The 23029-nt window shown below is 44.4% G+C and overlaps 3 protein-coding genes across 3 annotated transcripts; 2 read left to right on the top strand and 1 right to left on the bottom strand.

Annotated features, from left to right (window-relative positions):
* Positions 1 to 992: 992 nt before the first annotated feature.
* nmt2 (N-myristoyltransferase 2) lies at positions 993 to 6922 on the top strand (the record flags this gene model as incomplete). Its single annotated transcript, XM_080540598.1, has 12 exons — positions 993 to 1102; positions 1659 to 1776; positions 2324 to 2465; positions 3277 to 3395; positions 3513 to 3604; positions 3749 to 3865; positions 4044 to 4214; positions 4439 to 4547; positions 5095 to 5265; positions 5367 to 5534; positions 5823 to 5960; positions 6911 to 6922. The coding sequence occupies 12 exons, from the start codon at positions 993 to 995 to the stop codon at positions 6920 to 6922; spliced, it is 1467 nt and encodes a 488-aa protein (XP_080396724.1).
* Positions 6923 to 7892: 970 nt separating this feature from the next.
* Positions 7893 to 9864, bottom strand: rpp38 (ribonuclease P/MRP 38 subunit). Its single transcript, XM_080540597.1, has 2 exons — positions 9757 to 9864; positions 7893 to 9342 (listed from the first exon to the last, which is right to left on the bottom strand). The coding sequence occupies exon 2, from the start codon at positions 9333 to 9335 to the stop codon at positions 8328 to 8330; it is 1008 nt and encodes a 335-aa protein (XP_080396723.1). The 5' UTR covers positions 9336 to 9342; positions 9757 to 9864; the 3' UTR covers positions 7893 to 8327.
* A 5574-nt stretch (positions 9865 to 15438) lies between these two features.
* acbd7 (acyl-CoA binding domain containing 7) lies at positions 15439 to 16216 on the top strand (the record flags this gene model as incomplete). The annotated part of the gene is made up of 3 exons (XM_080540596.1): positions 15439 to 15631; positions 15735 to 15797; positions 16149 to 16216. 3 exons carry the CDS (start codon positions 15439 to 15441, stop codon positions 16214 to 16216), a joined length of 324 nt encoding a protein of 107 aa, XP_080396722.1.
* Between the last annotated feature and the right edge of the window lie 6813 nt (positions 16217 to 23029).

The raw sequence follows: 23029 nt of genomic DNA, 5'->3' as shown, positions 1-23029 counted from the left end.
TTGTGAATGACATCCTATCCTCTCTCTTTACCATAGTAACCACTTTGGGTGAGTACTTTTATTTGACTGTACACTCCACTCTGAATGTCTTAACAGGTTGCTTTGTATTATAATTGACGCTTATTATTCAGAATAAAGATCCAAACAGCACTTGTGTGTGGTGTACATTCTTGAACAGAAGAAAGGGCACAATCAAGCAAACAAACAAACGGGTCTTGTGTTCTCATTTTCAGCATTCACATTTTTATTCACTGTGACCATCTGATGATTAAGTCTGATATAACCTGTCTCTCTACACATGGGCAGGTGCAAGTAACACACGATAAACATCATCAAACAGGAGGAGGACCCGTGTCCCTGATTATGTGTGAGCTCTTATTCACTTATTGAGTTCAACGACATACGACAAGTATTAGGTTCCAGTAAAGTCCATTCATTACATTCTGAAATAATGAACGAGGTAGTTCACAGTGCTTTCTATCGTTCTTCTTCCTCACTTCTACCGAGGCGATTACGGTATTTCGTGACGTTAGAATTATATATATATATATATATATATATATATATATATATATAAGGTTCTATCTCCATTTTTGTCAAAATGTAGTTTTTTACATAATCTGATCCATTAGGTGTTTATTAATGCCTGTGTGGTGTTATTTTTAAAATGTTTACATTTTTGAGTTAGTAATTCATAAAATACAAAGGTTCCATCTCACAATACATAATGGAATGTAAAAACTTTGACGCTCAATATCTCTGAACTACCCTAAACGGAGATAGAACCTTATAATTCTAAGCTCACGATTTGGGGGATGGATGCATTGAAGAACACGGCCACTTGATGGCGCTGTTTCCATCCTTTATCTCCTTTGTTTTTTTTTCCATCCCACCCTCCCTCCCTGTCTGTCTCCTCCTGTCTGTATCATACATACGGCAGCTAAGCTAAGCGGTACAATTATTTCTCCACAATTTTTCCCCATCCATCCGTGATGGCGGAGGACAGCGAATCCGCAGCCAGCCAGCAGAGCCTGGAGCTGGACGACCAGGACACCTGCGGGATCGACGGGGACAACGAGGAGGAGAATGAACACATGCAAGGGTGAGAGAGAGAGCATGCATAGCCTCTGTTAGCAGTGTGGTTCTGTCTCGGGGATCACAGAGACATGCAAACACAGCCAAGGCCAGTGAGCTAGCCCCATGTCTAAAGCTAGCCCTGGCTGTGATACAAAGACCAGATCGTGCTGATTCCCCCAAGCTCGTGCGCTGGCTGCACCCCTCTGCAGAATGCATCAATGCAATGATTGTGGGTCACGATTATAATATTGTTCCAGATATGATCACTCGAAATACCGCGATCAGTTCCAACATGAGCTAGCTCTGATTGAAATTGAAATGACAACTAGCCCTAACCCGTTTGAATGAATGAATGAGACGCTAGCTAACAGTTAGCTTGCTTTAGTTATTTTAGAAGTCATTGATGCTAAACGAGCTGGAGGAGTTGCCTGTCTGTGTTGTGGGGTTTAGCTGCCAACGATATTGCTCGCTTGTGCGGGAAAATCATAGGATTATATTATCATGTTCCAGCCTTGATCACTCTGTCTGTCTGTCTTGTCTGTCTGTCTGTCTGTCTGTAAATGTATGTCCTTGCCTATTAGGAGTCCAGGGGGAGATTTAGGGGCCAAGAAGAAGAAGAAGAAACAGAAAAGGAAGAAAGAGAAGCCCAGTTCAGGAGGAGCCAAGTCTGACTCCGCCTCTGACTCTCAGGAGATAAAGGTGACTTATCTCAACTGGATGCATGACACGCTCGAGCCATGTGCATAGTACTAGTGTTGTCTGGCCATGTGTATTATGGGTGTGAGCTTTCTATCACTCTCCTCTTTTCTCACTGGAACCCAGATCTGACCATGCAGTGAATGAATGAATGAATGAATGAATGGTCTTTATTGTCATTGCTACAGTACAGGTACCAAACAACGAAATTTGGGAGGGGTGGCTCCCCTGGTGCTAGGAAAGAAAGAAAAAAAACTAAAAAAACAAGAAGGGAAAGGAGCTGGTTTACATAAATAAAGGCTATGTACACTATCCACTATACTATACTGTACAGATAAGACGACTAGGGTTGTCATATTGCACATAGTGTTATTGCACATTCATTTAAAGTGTCGCAGTTTGCAGGCTTGAAATGAGCGAGCGGGTGTACTTGTTGTGGTCGTCTGACCCTTCCTCTCCTGCGTATCCCCCTGGCCCTAGTAATGACAGAATCTCTGTTTGTGTGTGTGTGTGTGTGTGTGTGTGTTTTAACTCTCTTTATCTCATGAAGAACCCAGGTCTGCCAATGCAGAAGCTGCAAGACATCCAAAGGGCTATGGAGCTGCTGTCCTGCCAGGGTCCAGCCAAGAGCATTGACGAGGCATCCAAACACAAGTACCAGTTCTGGGACACACAGCCTGTACCCAAGCTAAGTGAGTGGAAAAACACATACTGTATATATAGTCAGTCAACTACAGACTCATACAGCTTGTCTCCAAACTAACCCTGCTTCCCCATTCTACAACCTTTTCCCTTAAGTGTGCACTAGTGCGCTACCCCACATGGATTTCAAAGCATAGGATTGATGTACGCATTAGGCTGTTACACCAATCTTATCTTTTTAAAATCGATGAAGGAGGGTGTACAAGTGCTCACTTCAGGGAAAATGGTGTAAAATCAGACGCAGGCTTTAAGAGTGGGAAGAGGAACCCACACAAACACTCACATCTAGTTCAGCTAATGTAATCAAGCTGGATGCATGATAGGTGGCGTGGAAAGTTGGTCTGTTTTAAGCAATCGTTTATACTGATCTATGCACACAGGCAATGGACCAATCGCTAAGCCACGCCCCAAAATAGAAATTGTCCAATCATATCACAGCAAAAGTCACGACAGGCAGAAAACTCGGACAAACAACTCGCTAATATCTAGCTAATATCTATTACTTGCTGTGGTAAATCAGAAACTTCCGCCATTGTAAGTCATTGAATGTCATTCATTCACGGTCGGTCAGTCAGTCACTGTCAGTGAAGCATTGTTTGTTTGTCCAAGTTTTCAAAGGGGGCGTGGCTTAGATATGTCCATTCTATCAAACTAAATGAAGAGGATTATTGATGGCTATCCTCACACAGCAGCAGACCACAGTAACCTCTCCTCTGGGGCTGAGTGAAAGCATTTCCTGATGCTCTGACTGGAAGATCCCCAGTTCTCTCTGATTGTTATTGGCTTGTTCTGTTGATACAGATGAGGTGGTCACCAGCCATGGGCCAATCGAAGGAGACAAGGAGAACATCAGAATGGAACCCTACTCCCTACCTCAGGGCTTCATGTGGGACACTCTGGACCTCAGCAATGCAGACGTGGTGTGTGTGTGTGTGTGTGTGTGTGTGTGTGTGTGTGTGTGTTTCTCTATAAGTGGATGCAGTTTCACACATAGAAGACCTTGTTTTTAATACACTGTTTTGCTGTCTATTTCTCAGCTGAAGGAGCTGTACACATTGTTGAATGAGAACTACGTGGAGGATGATGACAACATGTTCAGATTTGATTATTCGCCCAACTTTCTCAAATGGTAAGAAGACTACACGTTTGCCTGTTTTGACTGTACCTGTATATGGCCTTGGATAACCGTCTGTCTCCCTCTGTTTTCGCACCCTCTCTCTCTACCTCCGTCTCTCTCTCTCTCTCTACCTCTGTCCCTCTTTCCCTCTCTCAGGGCGTTGCGTCCTCCCGGTTGGTTACCACAGTGGCATTGTGGAGTGAGGGTTTCTTCAAATAAGAAGCTGGTTGGATTCATCAGTGCCATTCCTGCGGATATACACATCTATGACACGTGAGTTACAGACGCAACACCTCACGTACAGCCTTCGCTACGACACGTCCAGCCCTCTTCACATAAACACATGAACAAAACTATCAGGACAAGAACATGCTATTGTTGCTGCTGAGCTTGATATAGGTTACTGTCCAGTCACACACATATCAACCTTACTTCACTCCTCTCCCCCCAGGTTAAAGAGGATGGTAGAGATCAACTTCCTGTGTGTTCACAAGAAGCTGCGTTCAAAGCGTGTCGCTCCGGTTTTGATCAGAGAGATAACACGGAGGGTTAACTTGGAGGGGATATACCAGGCCGTCTACACAGCAGGAGTGGTACTGCCCAAACCTGTGTCTACATGCAGGTACACACTATGTCCCCCTGTGGCAGCCTCTCAGGCCCCTTGATAGACTCTGCAATCATATGTGACAGCAGCTGATGACATTTATTAAAGTTTTTCAGAATAAAAGGGAACATTTTGATTGGTTGCCGACTTGTTAGAAATGTAACTTTTGTTGTGTGTCTGTTGGGGTTTAAAGATAAGTCTCTGTTTGTGTGTGTGTGTGTGTGTGTGTGTTTGTGTCATAGGTACTGGCACCGTTCTCTGAACCCCAGGAAGCTTGTGGAAGTGAAGTTCTCCCACCTGAGCAGAAACATGACCCTGCAGAGGACCATGAAACTCTACAGACTACCAGATGTAAACACCACACACACACACACACACACACACACACACACAATCTCTCAATGTAATGTAATGACCTATCTGACATCATTCAAAGGAATAGGCCTCTCTACTTCCCTGTTTTGTTTTTCTGAGTGGGGCAGTCCCACTCATATTTTTCATTTTTATTGACAGTTATAGTGAAGATTGAGACAGGAAGGATGGGTGAGAGAGAGAGGAGGGATGACATGCAGGATATGTCCCCGGCCGGAATCGAACCGGGGACCCTGCGGTTACATGGTCAGCGCTTAACCCGCTACGCCACCTAAGCGCCCCTACTTCCCTGTTTTTAAGCGAACACATGTCACTTAATTTTCTATTTGCAGAAAGCTCCAGTGAGTCCTAGTTTTGTTCAAAAGATGGTGAAAGTAAAGGGTTGTCGGTAGCTGAAAAAGACGAGTGTCTGTCTTACTGGAAAATCAGTGTACACGGTTAATGTTAAGAGTTGTATATTTGTGTGTGTGTGTGTGTGTGTGTGCGTGTGCATGCAGTATAATCATCCCTCTCTCTACCTCTGAAGAGCACCAGAACACCTGGCTTGCGGCCCATGGAGAGGCGTGACGTGCGTCAGGTTACCGAGCTGCTAGAGGCGCATCTGAAGCGTTTCCAGCTGGCGCCCTCTATGGGAGAGGAGGAAGTGACACATTGGTTCCTGCCTCAGGAAAACATCATAGACACATTCGTAGTGGAGGTAACCACCATCAGTCAGTGGGTATTTCTCAGTCATTGTCTGCTGTACATTTTTCGATTGATCCGTGTTTGATGAATCTGTGTTTTTCTCCGTCTCCTTAGGGCGCCGGTGGCGTGCTGACAGACTTCACTAGTTTCTACACCCTGCCCTCCACAGTGATGCACCACCCTCTCCATAGGAGCCTGAAGGCAGCTTACTCCTTCTACAGCGTTCACACACACACTCCTCTACTGGACCTGCAGAACGACGCACTGATACTGGCCAAACTGGTACAATAACACATGCAGCCCCCCCTCCACCATACACATTCATCTACAAAAAGTGCCATTGCAAGTCACATACCTCCGAACACTTCTAGCATGCCACACAATTATCCCATACCACCATTAAAAGCCAACCAGTGCAACATGACCCCCAGTATCCTTGCACAGCTTGTGTATGTTATACTAATTATGGTGGTTTGCTGGTTAACTTGAGGGTAACTTGCTGCTTTAGATGAATATGTATGACTAACAGACTGAAGTCTGAATCCTACTTTTATTCTGTGGATTCAACAGAAAGGCTTTGATGTGTTCAATGCCTTGGATTTGATGGAGAATAAAGTGTTTCTGGAGAAGCTGAAGTTTGGCATCGGAGATGGGAACCTGCAGTATTACCTCTACAACTGGAAATGCCCTCCCATGGATCCAGACAAGGTCAGTACAAATAGTAGTGTGTGCGTGTGTGTGTGTGTGTACACACGTGTGCGTGTTCCTTTGATTAATGTATCCATATACCATGTATACCATGTTACAAGCTGTTCTCAAGACCACGGTCTATTTCTGTTTCAGGTTGGCCTAGTACTACAGTAATCAGTCTGTCCAGGCCCTGCCACACACTAATCGAGAGGTCAACTCTGACCTCTCACTACCTGGACACACAGGTAGTTTCAAACTACATGAAGACAACTACAACAATAGTCAATCAAAGTGACTGGGAAGCGTGCTTCACTTTGAGCAGCTCTCCTAGCTCACGTTTGTGTCATCAAGAACATTCTCTCTACTCTCCTGGAAGTGAATACTCTTTAATCATCAACATCCTGAATGTGAATTCATGCTCTGTTTGAGAGACTCTCATACAGTGCTCCTCACACATACACATTCTTTTTTTTAAAAACATACACACTGACTGACTGACTGACATACAATGACGCATGCACATAGACACACACATACTAATACAACCATGCACACACAGGAACAGGAATTTATATATGAGTAAATATATATATAAATTAAGAGAAGGATGTTTTCAAGAGAAGACTCATCCAAAATGTTTTTTTTTTGTACTCCAAAAGGTGCATTGGTAAATGTGTGTGTTTGAGAAAGCAGAAATGTAGTACCTTGTACATTCAATGCCAGATATTTATTCATGTAGTGTGGGTTCTGGGGTCGGAGGAAAGATCCAAAGTATTTTCTTCAGACCTGGCGTAGATGTCATGACTTTGGTGTTCCAATGGACGGTTTGGAAGGAGTGGGTTTTATGGACTTTTTGAGGAAGAATGTATTGCATTTTTGAAGCACAATTCTTAAGTTCCTAATTGAGCAAAAGGCTCATTAATTCCCAGGTGCATTTTTATTGACTTTGTTTGTTTTGTGTGCTTTAGGTTTTTGGATGATACTGTACAGTATGTGTGTGTCTGAAAAGGCAAGATGGAATTTTCCCTAGTTTAAAAATGTTAGGTTTTTTGTCTAGTGTTGGTGCAGCCAACAGAAAACATTCTCTAAGAATTTCCCCCTTTCTTTTTCCACACAATTCTGATATTTAGAATTGTGGTTTTATGTTAAATGTCTTATGACATTATTCCTGTTGTCCTTCAGTATTTGCTAAACCCTTCAAATCAAACAGGAACTCTTTTAAAGGACATTGGGTTATAGTATTGGGGCAGCTTCTTTCTTGTTAGATCATCCAGCACAAGGAATATTTATGTAAAACAATCATGTGCAGATGAAGCAACCTATGTTGTGCTGTCTATGCCGCTATTTGTTGTTAGCATCACATTTTCTGTTGAGGGCTCACATAGCCAGCAGTTACAGTTATGTGCTGGTAAAATGTTTTTTTTTTCATACTTCTCCACCATGGGGAGTTTACTGCTATTAGTGTTTATATTATATACGTGTTAAAGATGTTGCTCTGTGAAAGTGTCTGGGGTCCACGCTGATCCCAGCCAGGCAATGGCTGTGATCCAATTCTCTTCCCAAAGTGTGCACTCCTGCTCATTGGTTTAAGGAATGTAAATATATATATTTGGAAACTGCATTCATGCAAACACATCACTGAATACAAGAAATTTGATATTAGTATGTCACCGGAACTGAGCCCTTAATTCAATTTAACCCTGCTATTCAGAATTGTCACATGGGCACCTTGTGTGTGTTGATCCTTCCATGGATGTATTCTTGATTTGTTGTTTTAACTTCAGAATGAGGCAGTTTTGATGAAGTGCTGATGCCCCTCAGATTGCTGTGACTGGCTACTACCCATGGTCAGAGCACCCAAAGTACTTGCCTTATTTAAGATATGTTTTTTTTTGTTTTTTAATATCAACAATGTGTCGTTTTGAAATGACATGCAGCTTTCTCTAACTGAAGAACAATATTTTTATTGAAGTCCATCGCAGGCTGTAAAAGAACCGAGGAGCCCGTACCAGCACCGTTAAGGCATGACCTCTCATCCAAATACTGAATATCTGTTTCAAACACACACTTAAGCTATACCAGCATGGATATTTGATTGAATAAACTCATCCAAACTTTAAAAAGATGCATTAAAGTACACTGTCTTCTTTATCAACATGACACTGAAAACATAGCAGCCAGGTTTTTCTATGCAGGGGGCAGAAGTATGCCAGGCTGTTTACACCAAGGGGAAAAACTGCAGTAAGGGACATACTTTCTGTGTCAACGTTACTCTTGATAAATTCTCTACTGAGTGATGTCTTTTCTCAGCATCTGCAGATCACTAGACCAAATATAAAATAAAACAATATGTATAATAAGGGAACATAACATGATATTCAGCCTCTACTTTTTCTTAATTTTGGGTTTTCGTTTCTTGGAGGGGTTGGGGATGATTCTTTTCACTTTGAGAGGCAGAAGAGCGCAGCTGACGTTCGTTATCTCGAGAGACATCAATTCTTCAATTTTCCGTTTCTGACCCCTCATCTTCTCCGCCTCTACTGGCCCCTCCGTCTCTACAGTAGAGTCTAGTGGCCCCTCCGTCTCTACAGTAGAGTCTAGTGGCCCCTCCGTCTCTACTGGCCCCTCCGTCTCTACAGTAGAGTCTAGTGGCCCCTCCGTCTCTACAGTAGAGTCTAGTGGCCCCTCCGTCTCTACTGGCCCCTCCGTCTCTTCTGACCCCTCCATGGTCATAATGTGGTCAATATCGAGCGAGGGAACTCTAGGAATAATAGCATTCACTGTATCGGAAAACGTGCCAGCCACCTGCCCGTCCGTCCCGCGCCTGAATCCCAGCGCCAGGACGCACTTCAAACCCAGGGGTTCTGACAAACTCTCGCTCAACCGTGGGACCTGACAAGCGGGCACATTCCTCGTTCGGCTCAGGTTGATAAGGTGGTTGATCATGTGTGGCGGTTTCACTGACTTACACACGAGCATCAAACAGAGTTGGTTCCTCTCCAGAGCCTTGGTGACTTCGTTGATGCCGATGGCCAGCTGCCTCCTGGCTGCTAGGTCCGTCCATCCATTGGGAAGACGTGGCACTTGAGTGTCATGGGGTACTACGGGTACTTGTGGGGGTACGGGTACCTCCTGTGGGAGCTCAGTGACCGAGTCATCTTTTTCAGTTGTTTTCTTATATCTGTTTTTCCCCCATGGTCGAAACTCTCCTCTCGCCTCTATCTTCACAAGGCCAATTGTAGTGATTTTGTTCTTCAGCGTGTCCAGGATGTAGTGCATGTCCTCTTGGGGCAGTGGCATCCATTGCGGGTTGTAGGGGGAGTTGAGGGATGTCTTAGCAGGGATCTGTTTTTTTCGCTCCTTCTTGGTCATCTTGACAGGAGGAGTGGCCATGATTACCCTGAAGTTAAGACAAGATATAATTATTGAATATGATACATGATAGATAGATAGATATATCTTTATTTATGTGTCACTCCTCAACAAACAGGTATGGTATAAAAAACAGCAACAAAAGGTGCATTAAAAAGTTGAGGACCACTCACATGGAGTTGTGAGACACAATACAATTCATAGAAATACAAATTAAAAACGTACATTCAAGTACTATTACACTTGAACTATTGCACAACAAATACCATTGGCCTTACAATAAAATACAATATGTAAAGGCAATGAAATATGTAAAAAGAAAACATACATGTTCAGCATACGCTCGTTCATGAAGGTGATACTTAGCATAACGAACCAGCTAGTTAGCTAGTAACCATATATTATTATAATGTTTCTCATGTATCAGTCGTCGGTTCTTTACCTCAAATTGTCACTGTTGTCTTTTTTACTAACTAACTTGATAGTTGGCACAGACAAAACGACTCAGCGGCATATATAAGAAGCTAAAGACGCATTTCGGAGACAAACGAGGACGGAACACAGCGTGGTGAACACCGGTATGTGCTGCGACGGACCGGAAGTAGTATCAGTGGGCTGGTCGACTCGAACTAAACATGGCTGTGGCTGTGTTCGAAATGGCATACTAGCATACTACTCATACTCGATATGACGTAGATTTTGAGTATGCAGTGCGTTCACACTGTAGATTATGTGAAATTTGAGTATCAAAGAAATGTATACTATATTTTCGGTCGGCTGGTATTGGCATACTTATTATGAATGTAGTAAGCAGTATACTAATTGAGTATGCTAGTATGCAGTATGCTAGTATGCCATTTCGAACACAGCCTGTGTTCAGCTGTTTCCTGTGCTTCCAACACACAATCGATTAAATAGCTAAAGATCCCATCTTCCTTTGCGATTCTAATTATTTAACTAGGACGACTGCTGCGCATGATATAGACCAATATATATATATATCATGGAATGTTGCATAGTTCAAACGATCCTGTGTATTCTGGATCTTTTGGTATATATACACAGGATCGTTTGAACTATGCAACATGCCATGATAAACATAGTGGCAGGTCTGTAAATGGAACTTGCTTAGTGAATGAATGAATGACAATCTAGTAGCTGCCATCAATTTGTCTAGATTGTCCAGGGCCTAGAACCTAGGTCTTTGCTGTGTTCAGGGCCTGAATGGCCCTGGGGTAGAAGCTGAGCTTCAGTCTGTTTGTCCTTGCGAACATGGTCCTGAACCGCCTGTTCGAGGGCAGCCGAGCAAAGTGTTCGTACCCAGGGTGGGATGGGTCTCTGGAGATCTTGGAGGCCTTCCTGAGGCAGCGTGTGTTGTACAGCTCTTCCAGAGAGGGGGGGGGGGCGCCGGTGATCTTCTGGGCCGATCTCACGACTCTCTAGCGCATTCCTCTCTGCGGCTGTGCAGCTGGAGAACCAGATGCAGATGCAGTAGGTGAGGATGCTCTCCACTGCGCAGCGGTAGAAGGCCACCAGCATCTCCTGTCCGATGTGGTCTTTCCTGAGGACTCTCAGGAAGAAGAGCCGCTGTTGTGCCTTCTTGATGATGGCTGCTGTGTTGTTCTTCCAGGACAGGTCATCCTGTATGTGCACCCCCAGGAATCGGAGGGTTGAGACTCTCTCCACGCTCCCTCCGTCGAAGAGCAGGGGCTGGACCTCAGATTTTTTCCTCCTGAAGTCCACGATGATTTCCTGGGTCTTTGACTGGTTCAGCAGCAGGTTGTTAACCTTGCACAGCTTGCTCAGCTGCTCTACCTCATCCCTGTACGCCGCCTCGTCCCCCCCCCGAGATGCAGCCCACCACGGTGGTGTCGTCTGCAAACTTTACGATGGAGTTGCTGGGGTGGACGGGGGTGAAGTCGTAGGGGTAGAGGTTGTAGAGGATGGGGCTTAGCACGCAGCCCTGGGGGGACCCAGTGCTGAGTCTGAGGGCTGTGGAGGTGTGGGAGCCCACCCGCACCCTCTGGGGGCGGTCAGACAGGAAGTCCTTGATCCATGCACATATAGAGTGTGATAGTCCCAGGTCTAGTAGTTTGGTCACTAGCCTGTCTGGAAGGATGGTGTTGAAGGCAGAGCTGAAGTCCACAAAGAGCAGTCTCGCGTAGCTGTTTCCCCTCTCCAGGTGGGATAGAGTGGAGTGGAGAGTCGTCGCGATGGCGTCCTCTGTGGACCTGTGGGCTCTGTAGGCGAACTGGTATGGATCCAGGTTGGGCGGGAGGCGTGTGACTATGTGGGCTCGGACTAGTTTCTCGAAGCACTTCATGATGATTGGTGTGAGTGCCACCGGGCGGTAGTCGTTTAGGCAGCTCACCGTGCTAGTGATAAGGAAAGAAAAAAAATATGACTTTCCCTGTGTTAACCAACTAGTCAGGATCACACTTTAGAGATTAGGATTAGGATTAATTAAGATTTAAGAATATTTATTTATTTATTTACCAGGGACAGTGCACATTAATCAACAAATCAGTTTCCACATCAATGTAAATGCGCCAGAGTTTAGCTCATGAGCTAATTTCCATCTGTAGTCCCTGAGCAGGCTATTACAAAATGAATGGTGTAGTGTCATTAAAAACATCAGCAAGCACAACAAAGCGACACAACAGGCAATACACTACATGACAATACAAGACAATACAAGATAAGCAGGCACAGCAAAATGCATTACATTGCAATACAGTACAAAAAGAGATAATACACAGATACATGACAAAGTGACGAATATAATTAAAAACAGTGTTTACAAGGAGTGCCTGAAATTAGTATGATTTCATGATCACAAATTTGGTTTAGTTTAAGCCACCCCTTAAGTTTAAAAGTTAGAAAGCTATTGCACTGTAGATCAGTAGGAAGGGTATTCCAGTAATGGATGGCTCTGACTGAGAAGACTGTTTGCCCAAACTTGCTACGTCTAAATGGTACATCACAGTCTCCTCTAGTAGTTGCCCTTGTTGCCCTGCTGTTACTATCCTTCTGAGTTATAAACTGACTCAGTGGAGGAGGTGCAAGCCCATGTAGAACCTTAACCCAATAGAGGTTTAGACTGGTATGCTGCAGCTATTAAATGGAATTAAATGCAATTGTCTCTCTGTTCCATGGCAAAGGAGTATCAATCAGTCGCCTGAATCAGAAAATCATATGTTTAAATCAGAACTTCAGATTCCTGAATCAGAACCACAGACTCCTGAATCAGAATCAAGTGGTTTGGCCCGTCTATCTCACCTTTCATCAGTCACCATCTCTGTTAACACTAACAATGTTAAGCTGAAGTGTTACAATGTCAGTTTCATCTCACAAGTATCATTATAGGCCTAATCAACTATTAATTAATAAGTAGGCTATTAATAATAGCCATATCAAAACATAGATTGAAAACAATGTCATTAGACACTGCTAACTTTGCCTATGACCATTTTGTGACTCTGTTTTAGGAGTGCATGGCCAGCTCTGTGAATGAGGACGAAGAAGGCCAGGAGACAGAGATGGAGTGAGTGGGGGGACAGAGATGGAGTGAGTGGGGGACAGAGATGGAGTGAGTGGGGGAAATGAGAGGAATGAAACAGAGAACAGATATCATGTCTGATCCTCCCCAGCCCCACAAAGTGAGGAGGACAGCACCCCACAAAACATACAACCATAAAAATAGGGGTTAAAATGACTGACCTATAATAATAATAATAATAATAATAATAATAATAATAATAATAATAATAATAATAATCTACTTACGTTGTTATACAACTGCTAGGTATTCTACTGCCACATTTTATTCAGGGGGAGTACCTTACACCACTGTTACATAGTGGGTATGACAGGTGAAATGTCCAACATGTGAGAAGATAGAATGCAACCTGCATAGACGAATGTTACAGACGAATGTTACAGGGCCTATTTTTATTTATTTATTTAAAAATATTTGGTGGAATATTTAAAGTTTTTTTGGTATGATAAGTTAACCCATCAGCTTTATGCTAGTTAGAATACATGTTTAAATCCAGAAAGCTGTGTGTTGGTCTATTTGAAAACGTTAAATTCAAGGAAAACATGGAGGCTATCCTGTTGATTTTTTATTTTACTGTATTGATGATTTTATATTATCACCGTGTTTTTTTCGACACCATAGGATCACGACACGACACCGTACGAATGAAACCGCTAGAAGCGAGAATGAACTTCAGCGTCCTTCTAATGAAATGACGCTCTGCGTCGCTACGGGATGTCCGACCAGCCAATCAGCTCTCTCCAACCCACTTGCAGCGCTCCCAGGCCACGACCGGTAATTACGGTAAGCTCCCAGGCCATGACCGGTAATTACGGTAATAAGCTGTACTCGCCTTTCTCTATCCCATCGAGGAGCGGAGCTCTGCAACAGCCGTTCACTGTCGAGAGGATATAGAGATATTAAAATACAGTGAAATGTCTCTTCAGGTAATGTTTACACTCAACCAACGATTAAACGAGTGTAACGATTATAGGCATGTGTTATTATGTGGGATTTCCCTTCATGTACATACGAATCGCATTGTGTTTAGTATCATAGCCTATCTATTGTTACTTTAATGCTGCTCTAAGTTATGCGAATAATAATATTATTATATAGGCTACTATACTATATTATATTATAGTGAAGTATACGGAATGTTCACACTTGCACGTCTCAGGTGCTGCTACCGAGCATCACTTTGGGCAGTGAGATATGCTGCTGTCGCAATAGGCTGCAGCGTTTCTAACCCCATTTGTGATGGTATATGTTTAGTGAATATAACACTAGTTATATTATACAACATCCAGATACAATCCTAGTCACAGATGTTGCTATCATGTTTCCAAGTCCAATGCTTATCTTGTCTTTGTATTTAATGTTAAGTATAGCATTATCAGGCAATAAGAGATGCCAAATGTAAAGGCCCACTGTACGCTAAAACGTGGGTTGCTGCATTGAATGGGCCTCTGCTACTGTATTTCTCAAGCCCCGGGTGAATGAGAAAGATGCAAGGCAAAAGGGATGTTTACACACATCAATGTTACCAACAATACGTTTTTCTCTATACTAATTGTATTGTAATTATATATGATATGTTAATATAATTATAAACATATATCATACATTATATGTTATAAAACAAGTTTAATTAAGTTGATTACGTTTTTTTTCTTCTAAATTGCCCTAGATTGAGTCCTGTCAAGCAGATTATTCATGTGAACACAATATGGCATTCACAGCTCTGGCTAGCATAATCACCCATTGTGTGTTTAGAGTAAATTGTTGAGAAGTTCTCAAATCCTATATATGGACACATGCAGTATTATGCCCACAGCATTATTAATACAAACAAACATGTGCATTTGTATCTGACATATGGGGAGCAGAGCATACGGCTGCGCTCAGGCAGGCGCTTCAGTATCATGCCCACCCGGACTAAAGTTCAGTTTCTTCCCCAGGGCCATAAGTGCACTAAACTCGGCTAAGATCTAGAAAAAACTAAACAAAAAATCATCTCTGTAACCCCCCCCCCTCCCCCCTGTGCAATACGAGAAACTACTGTGCAATAACCATGGGAATAGTACAATGTTCTATAACCGTGCAATATGTGTTAGGGTTTATATACTGTATATAAGTTTACTAGTCCATATGTTTATATGTTTATAAAAGTACACAGTTACATGCTAACTCCCCCCTGTCTATATACCCCCCTGTGAATAGGCAATATAGTGCAATAGGCATATAGTGTATATACGTATATAAGTTCACATAATAGATACATTCTCAGATGCCTACCGATCACTTATCCCCCTATTTATATCCCCCCCTATTTATATCCCCCTATTTATTTATTTTATTATCTCAGGACTGTGTTTGTTTGTTAGCACCTAGGGTTTGCATTTAAATTCCGTTGTACCTGTTACAATGACAATAAAGATCATTCATTCATTCATTCATTCAATATCATGAGTACAAGTGGATCACACATAACTTGTGTTTTAAATGTTTGTGCATATTGGACACTAGGAAATTAGAACAAATCTGTACCAAAAAGTACAGTTAGATGTAGCTACTGCACACTGTATGAATCAATCCAGCCCTTTTATCCCTTTCATTCCCTTTATCTCCCTGCATTGCCCCACTCATCCTTCCCTGCAGGCCGAGTTTGAGCAGATAGCTAAGGATGTGAAGGATGTGAAGTCTAGACCTACAGACCAGGAGTTGTTAGATGTGTACGGCCTGTATAAGCAAGCCATCGTGGGAGACATCAACATTGGTATATGTGGGGAGAACATAATGTTACACAATATTGCAGCTAATTTTGGGGGTAGCCTGTATGTTTTGATGTCCCTTAAAATTATGCCCTCCTGTTTTTCCAGCTAAGCCAGGCATGATGGACATGAAAGGAAAAGCCAAGTGGGAAGCCTGGAATTCTAGGAAAGGTAAAGAAAGAAAGCCATTACCTTTTTATAATGGGATGGAAGGAGGGACCTCCTTTAAAGACACTTACCTTCACTCTTTAAACTCTACACTAGTCCGTTGATTAGAATGCTACAGTGTTTGACATGAGTCCTCCGGATCTTTCACTTGACGGGTTGCTAAATATCCCATAAAGTTGAGCAGTAAAAGAGGCTCAGGCTACCAACACTAAAACATTCCACTGAAACCAATGCGGGCCAAATACATGTTGTCAAGAACCAGCAGGGCGAAGGAGTCATTAGATGTAAACACAGTGTGTATGTGATCATTTTGTTACGGTCTAATGTTTAGTATTACGGTTTGTCTTTTTACAGAAATGTCCAAGGACGATGCCATGACAGCCTACATCACAGTTGCTAAGGGGATCATAAACAAATACTGATACGGATGTGAGGATTCATGTGAAGATATTTGGCAATAAGTAGGCCTACTTGCATTTCATCCTCCCATTCATAGAAGTCCACAGAACTGTGGTTGTACCTTTTCTATAGAATAATCGTAAGATCATGAAAGCGTCAGCTAAATGGCATATTATATTATATATTATTACTACTGTACTGTAAGGATACATTATTGTTGTCCCCCACAATGAAATCGGGGAGGGGACTCTGGAACAACGGTGCAAAGAGGAGAGAGTGCCTCAAATCCGTGGATTGCCTTCAAATAAACGCAAAGCTGTAAAAATAAAATAAAAAAAATGCTCCGATAACTTTGTTTTGTTTGTTTTGTTTTTCCCCCAAAATTATTGTCACCAATTCACACAACGAGGGTCGCTACATACACTTTATTTTAAGTTGTTACAGTCAAAGTCTAACTACAAGACTATGTATTGATTAAATAGATCAAATGACATGCACTTTCTTATGTTTTAATGATTACATTTGGTTTTGAATTACATTTTAGTATGTTCTCTCCATTTTCTTTTTACATCTTTTTACAGAAATATGATCTTAATCGGCCAATTGTCTGAGCACTGTATGTGGGCCTAGTCTACATAGAGTAGAGTGTAGTATATAACCCACAGTAGAGGCAATTGAGGACCCTAGGCTTACCCTTGAAGAGCTGGACACATCATCACTCCATCAACACTGCAGTCTGGTTCTCAACCCCTCTCACCAATATGTGTTCATTTTCAGCAGCAGGAGGACGTATCTTTTTTTAAATTCTTATTTAGAATTTTCTTAGAACTCTTTTTACTCAAAGTAGTGGTATTGGAGAATTATTTTATATACATTAATTAAATAAATGCATAGGCCTGCCTAAAAGTCTTCCCTCATTATGATTGATAGTAGAACGGTTTATTTTAGTCCAGAGAAATGCACTACAGCCTACAGGTAGCACGAGCGCATGTCACGTGTTTTTTGTTTTGACTAGTTGCATTTTGGTCCTCAGGCTCAGGGGGGTATTCCATCAACGTAACTAAAGGAAAATCCAGGCTTATATTAAGTATCGCGAGACTTATCAAAATAAGGCTAGATTAAAAAAAAGAAATCTCGCGGGATTTATTAAAATAAGCCCGAATTGTCTTTTAGCGACGTTGATGGAATACCCCCCTGGTCTAATACACGCACACACACAAACGGTAAGCCTACCTGATTCTACAGGGTGGACCTTCCTCAAATCGTGTGGGTGTCTGTCATTCCACAGGTGGGATTGCATCAAATCAATATTCTACAGGCGGAATTTAGACCCGACATCTCTTTTCCTTTTTCAATTAATATCTGTTGTTTATACTGCGTCAATGTCAGTGGAAAGAACTGTCTAATATATACATTTTTACGTTTTATTTACGTATGCATATTTTTCAGAGAGCGCTTTTATTTTGAAGTTTTCGCCAAATCGAAGTTCCGGTTCTTTTTAGTCGTCTGCACCCTAGTCAGAATAGGAATTTGGGCAAAGACCGTCAAAGGTGCAGAATGTAATATTTAATGCGCAGTATGGTTCTAAATTACTATGTTTAATAGGTTATTTCATTGACGAACGCTATTTTTGGTCATTTCTAAAATCGAGTGATTGGCCTAAAACACAGGTTTGTTCTAGGGGAGAAGCGTTAAGGATTTTTCGCATATCCCTCTCTGGTGGGGGCTGCCTCTTCAGGACAGAAATGTCTGACACTGCAAGCAATTAAGTGACCAGCTTCTTCGCTTCAACTTTAACGTCTCGGATGTCGGTCTCTAAACCCAAGAAAAAGAGAAGTGTAGTGGGTCAACAGTCAAAAAGGGATTTGGATAAAGCTCGGGGTAAAACGAGAGTTCACCTCGGAGCGGCTTTCACACAGTGGAGAGATGTACGGGATGGGAGAGGTCTGAAGACTGACTGCGAGCTGGCCTGGTTATTACTAGACAGGTAAAACACGCGTCATTAGCATGTCATTAGCATGTCATTACCATGTCATTACCATGTCATTACCATGTCATTACCATGTAATTACCGTGTCATTACCATGTCATTACTATGTCATTACCATGTCATTACCATGTCATTACCATGTCATTCCGGCTGACATAAAAGGCTACTAAAAGATGCGGGTGGGGACGATTTTTTAATAATTAGAATATGGTTGAGTGGCTCGAAATCTAATGGTAGCCGTTGTCCACCAGGAAACAAACAACCTAACCACTGTAGGCATGCGCAAATCAAATCAAAGTTTATTAATTGATTTGTGCATCATTTATCATATAGGGCAGGCCTACATAGAATTCAGCCGAAGACATGCAAGCTAGGTCCTCAACAATGCATAAGTAATAACAATGTAATAATAACTAATAATAAAATAAATATAGAAGCAAAACACAACAGCAATATTAGATTAGATTAGATTAGATTCAACTTTATTGTCATTGACAGAGTACTAAGTACTAAGACAACGAAACGCAGTTTGGCTTCTAACCAGATAGATGTGCATAGTGCATGACAGTAGGCCTATACGGTATTACAGTGAGTATAAGTGAGTAAGTAAATTCATTTGAAAATTAATATATGTGCAATGAATATGAATATAAAAGTCAATATGCATATTATAAGTACAGTTAAGATATACAGTATGTACAGTATCATATATACAGAACAAGGGCGAAGAGCGATGTAGGCCTACAGTATGATGTATACAGAAGAAGGGCGATGGATATCAATACGATATGTAAATGTAAGATATACAGTACTAGTCAAAAGTTTGGACACACTTTCCCATTCAATTGAATGATAAATATTAGAAATACCACAATCCTCACAAGCTGGATTTCCAACCTGTATTATAAGGGATTCCGGACTATGTTGTGGTCAAACCTGACAATATAGGCCAATTTGTGATATAAGTGTGCATTACCAAGCAGAGTTACTACTAATCTCCCGCCGTAGACTGAAGACCCATCTCTTCAGGTTACATCTTGACTGTCCCTCCTAAACACCTCTTCACCCGACACTACCCCTCTGTAACAGTTCCTCTACTGTTAATAATAAAATAAAATAACAAAATGTAAACATAAAAACAACTTAAGATTCCTTCTTCTAGCATTGTGACTGCCAATGGCACCTTTAACTTTAAGTTTGCTCCTAGCTTTTTACATTTCATGTCAATTGAAATGAAGGACTGCCTTCTTATGCTCTTCCTTGTGTTTTACCTAGGTGCGCTGCCATCTCTCAAAGTGATGTCGGTGTGAATGAACAGTCTACTTTCCTCAGCCAGCACAATGTGTGTGTGGATATTGATTGCCTGCTGCAGTTGTTCAAGCAGTGTGGCAGATGCAGTTGTGACTGTGTGGTCAAGAGGCAGGGGAATAGTTGGTGCTTCTCTGTCATCCAGCACTGCCAGTTCTGCAATCAGCTCACCACATGGAACAGCCAGAATTCTGATACCAGAAAAACCTCCAGCAGGAATGAGAATGGGAAGAAAGGGCTACACAACGGCCAGGTGTGTATTCCCTGCCAAATCCTCACTTTAAGATAAACTATTGTTGTTATGAAGGCCCACAATTTAGAGCCAGTTTAGTTTCCCCAAATCAGCTCTATTTTGCCCTGTTATTTCCTTTATTATTTTCTATACTATTCCTGTACGTTTATGAAGGTGTATGTATTGTTATTGTAATGTTTATGTATATGTTTAATGACGTGGTATATCCGGGGTGTGTCCGTGACCCGGATGCTAGGTTCGGTGGTGTATATATAGGGACGGAAGTGCTCTGTGAGTCAGTGTGACGAGAATCAGAACGAGAGAGAGTAACGAGAGAGAAGTAACGAGAAGTCGACCTAAGATGGCGGAGTCAGTAACAAGCACACCGTGCTGAAGCTGAAGACGCCAAGAGTGATTATCGAGTTCACAACTGTGATAGCCCGTTTAGCTGTGTCCCCGTTCGCTAGCCTTGCCAGCAGCCGGCTGTTAACGTTGGACCAAGCGAGACCCAAGCGTGGACAGAGCCGTCGCCTCCATGGACCCCCGGACCTGAGCCCTTCAAACCTCGTTGTGGACTTCGAAGAAGCCCCTTTCCCTTCGAGTTGCTACGTCACCCCCCCCCCTTTGTCTGCTGCCTTACTCGACGCACATGTGAGCTCCACCCAGGCCTCAACGAGCTCATTCTCAGTCCGGGACTTTAAGCCTTTTCCAGGCCAGGTACTGTGAGTGAGTGAGTGAGTGTGTGTGTGGCCGGCGGGGAGGGAGTATATTTGGGAGGTATATATATATAATTTGTATAATAAATGTGTTTGTTCATATTGGATACCGTTGCTGTGTGTTTCGTTGTCTGGTAGCTAATGCTAATGCTAATGCTAATGCTAATGCTAATGCTAATGCTAATGCTAACGATATTACTGCTAGTCTAAAGGGTTGCTGGCGCCCCCTGCCTGTATCCTCCTGCACTGCCTATTTCGCTCAGAGTTAGTTAGATAACCAGCCCTTCCTAAATTCTACAGTCCTTTTAGCTACTCCCTGGTTACAATTGGTCCTTCGAGCCGGATAGGTTGTGTAGTGATAGCATGGCTGAGCGCAGCCAACCAGACCAGACAGTTACCCCCCCTTCTCCGCCCCCTGAGCCAGAGCCACGACCACAGAGAGTCCCGCGGTTGCCTCCGAGGTTACAGGAGTATGAGCTTGAGCTCGAAAGCTCACTGAGTGGTAGTGAGGAGCGCACTCCACGGGATACAGTGGTCGGAGAGGCCGAGGTGTCCGCCGGCGCGCGGGTGGCTAGCACCGAGACAGCCCTCAAAGAGCACCAGCCCGAGGATGAGATGGCAGAACAGCAGGGTTTTGCCGTAGAAACGGAAGAGCAGGAAGGAGAGGCCCGGTCCGACAGCGCCTGCGGGCGGAAGAGGGAGGGCCTCAGCCTTAACGATCTGCCTCCCAGTACGGCGCGCTCGAGACCTAGCTCCTGCCGTTCAGTGGCTTCCTCCCGGTCCAGGGTTTCCGTGGGCAGTTCTGCCTCTGGGGCGGATAGCCTGCACTCCAGAGGGAGTAGTGCCGCGCTGTCAGAATGTATGCGCCAACAGGCCGAGATGGCGTTAGAGCGGGAACGCCTCCAGTTCGAGCGTGAACGCTTCCAGATGGAGGGGGCGGAACGCGCGGCGGCGAGGCAGCGCCAGGAGGCGCTAGAACGTGAACGCCTCCAGATGAACGGAGCGGAACGTGCGGCGGAGAGACAGCACCAGGAGGCGTTAGAGAGGGAACGTGCGGCGGAGAGACAGCGCCAGGAGGCGTTAGAGAGGGAACGCATCCAGATGGAGGGGGCGGAACGCGCGGCGGAGAGGCAGATGGCGAGAGAGCAACTGCACGCGGAGACGATAGCGGAAGTGATGCAGACCATGCGCGACGTGTGCATCAGCAGAGCTCCGTCGGCCCGTAGCTCCAGAGCATCATCCGCACGGCCCTCTCGAGTGCCATCTCCTGAACCCCCCGCCGATGGCTCCATGACCCCCGCCATGACTGTCCAACTACAGGCCCAGCTGACCACCTGGAAGGAAGAGGACCAGGGACCCGACCGCTACGCGGCCCAGAGGGAGCCAGCGTCGCTGCCCGGGAGGGGAGCCATTCACCAAGAGCGTAGCACACCCCTAGGTCCTCCAGGGAACCGAAATGCATGCAGGCCGGACACCCAGACCGTCACTCCAGCCCCGATCATCCACTACAGGATGTTTCCCCAGGTGGAGGGACCCAAGTTCCCCTTCTTCAAGGACGAGGACAGGAGCCAGTATGTGGAACTACGCATCTGCCTAGACACGCTCTTGGACGACTCCTGCTCAGAGTCCTACAAATATGCGATTCTCCTTCAGCATGTGAGGAACCCCAGAGCCCACAACATGGTTCTGGCCCATGCCTCCGCACCGACACCTTACACCAGAGCGCTCGCCGACTTGGATGCCCGCTACGGTCGTCCCTGGAACCACGCCCTTGCTGAACTGCAAGCCCTCGAACAGCAGGCCCCCATCAAGGATGAACGGGCGCTAGATGACTTCGCGCTCCGCGTGCACACCTTGGTTGGAATGCTGAAGACGCAGGGCCCAGCTGGCGCCAGCGAGATCAACAGCACCTCCAACGTAGAGCGGCTGCTCCGCAAGATCCCACGCTTCCGGCAGGAGAGGTTCCGGCGACAGCAGCGCGTTCGTAACCCCGGGAAGTTGGGTCTGAGCATGGCTGCCTTCGCGGAGTTCCTACTGGAGGAAGTGCATGACACCAACGTAGACGCCATGGGTTACGCTGAGCCGAAGAAGGAGAGGGAGAAGGGAGACCGCTGGGACGGGCCGAGCTCGAACAGAGGACGCCCAGTAGGAGTGCTGCACACGGAGGAGGAGCCTCGGAGAGAGAGGAAAGCCCGACCTGAGGGAAAGGATTCCTCTCAACCCCCTCAAAAGGGACGGAGAGGTCCACCGCCATGTCCGTACTGCACCAGCGAGCACTGGTTCAATGAGTGCAGTGACTTCAACAACCTGAGTACCGAGGCCAAGCAGAGGTGGCTCGAGGAGAACAAGAGGTGCTGGAACTGTGGGCGCGACCATCTGGCTAAGAACTGCACCTTGAGGAGAAAGTGCAACCGCTGTGAGGAGGTCCACCTCAACATCCTACACGAGGTCTCCCTCGCCAGGTCCACGGAGGGCACCAGAAGCCCTAGGTCCGGTAGCGCACCGGAAGAGGGAACACCTGTCTACTACCTAGACCCAACCCAGAGCAGCGGCTCCAAGGTCCTACTGAAGGTGGTGAAGGTCCGACTTC

The sequence above is a fragment of the Nansenia antarctica genome (genome assembly GCF_963989245.1).
Source record: "Nansenia antarctica genome assembly, chromosome: 10".
NCBI classification, from domain to species: domain Eukaryota; kingdom Metazoa; phylum Chordata; class Actinopteri; order Argentiniformes; family Microstomatidae; genus Nansenia; species Nansenia antarctica.
The sequence above is the reverse complement of the archived record's forward strand: the minus strand, read 5'-3'. Positions and strand labels throughout refer to the sequence as shown.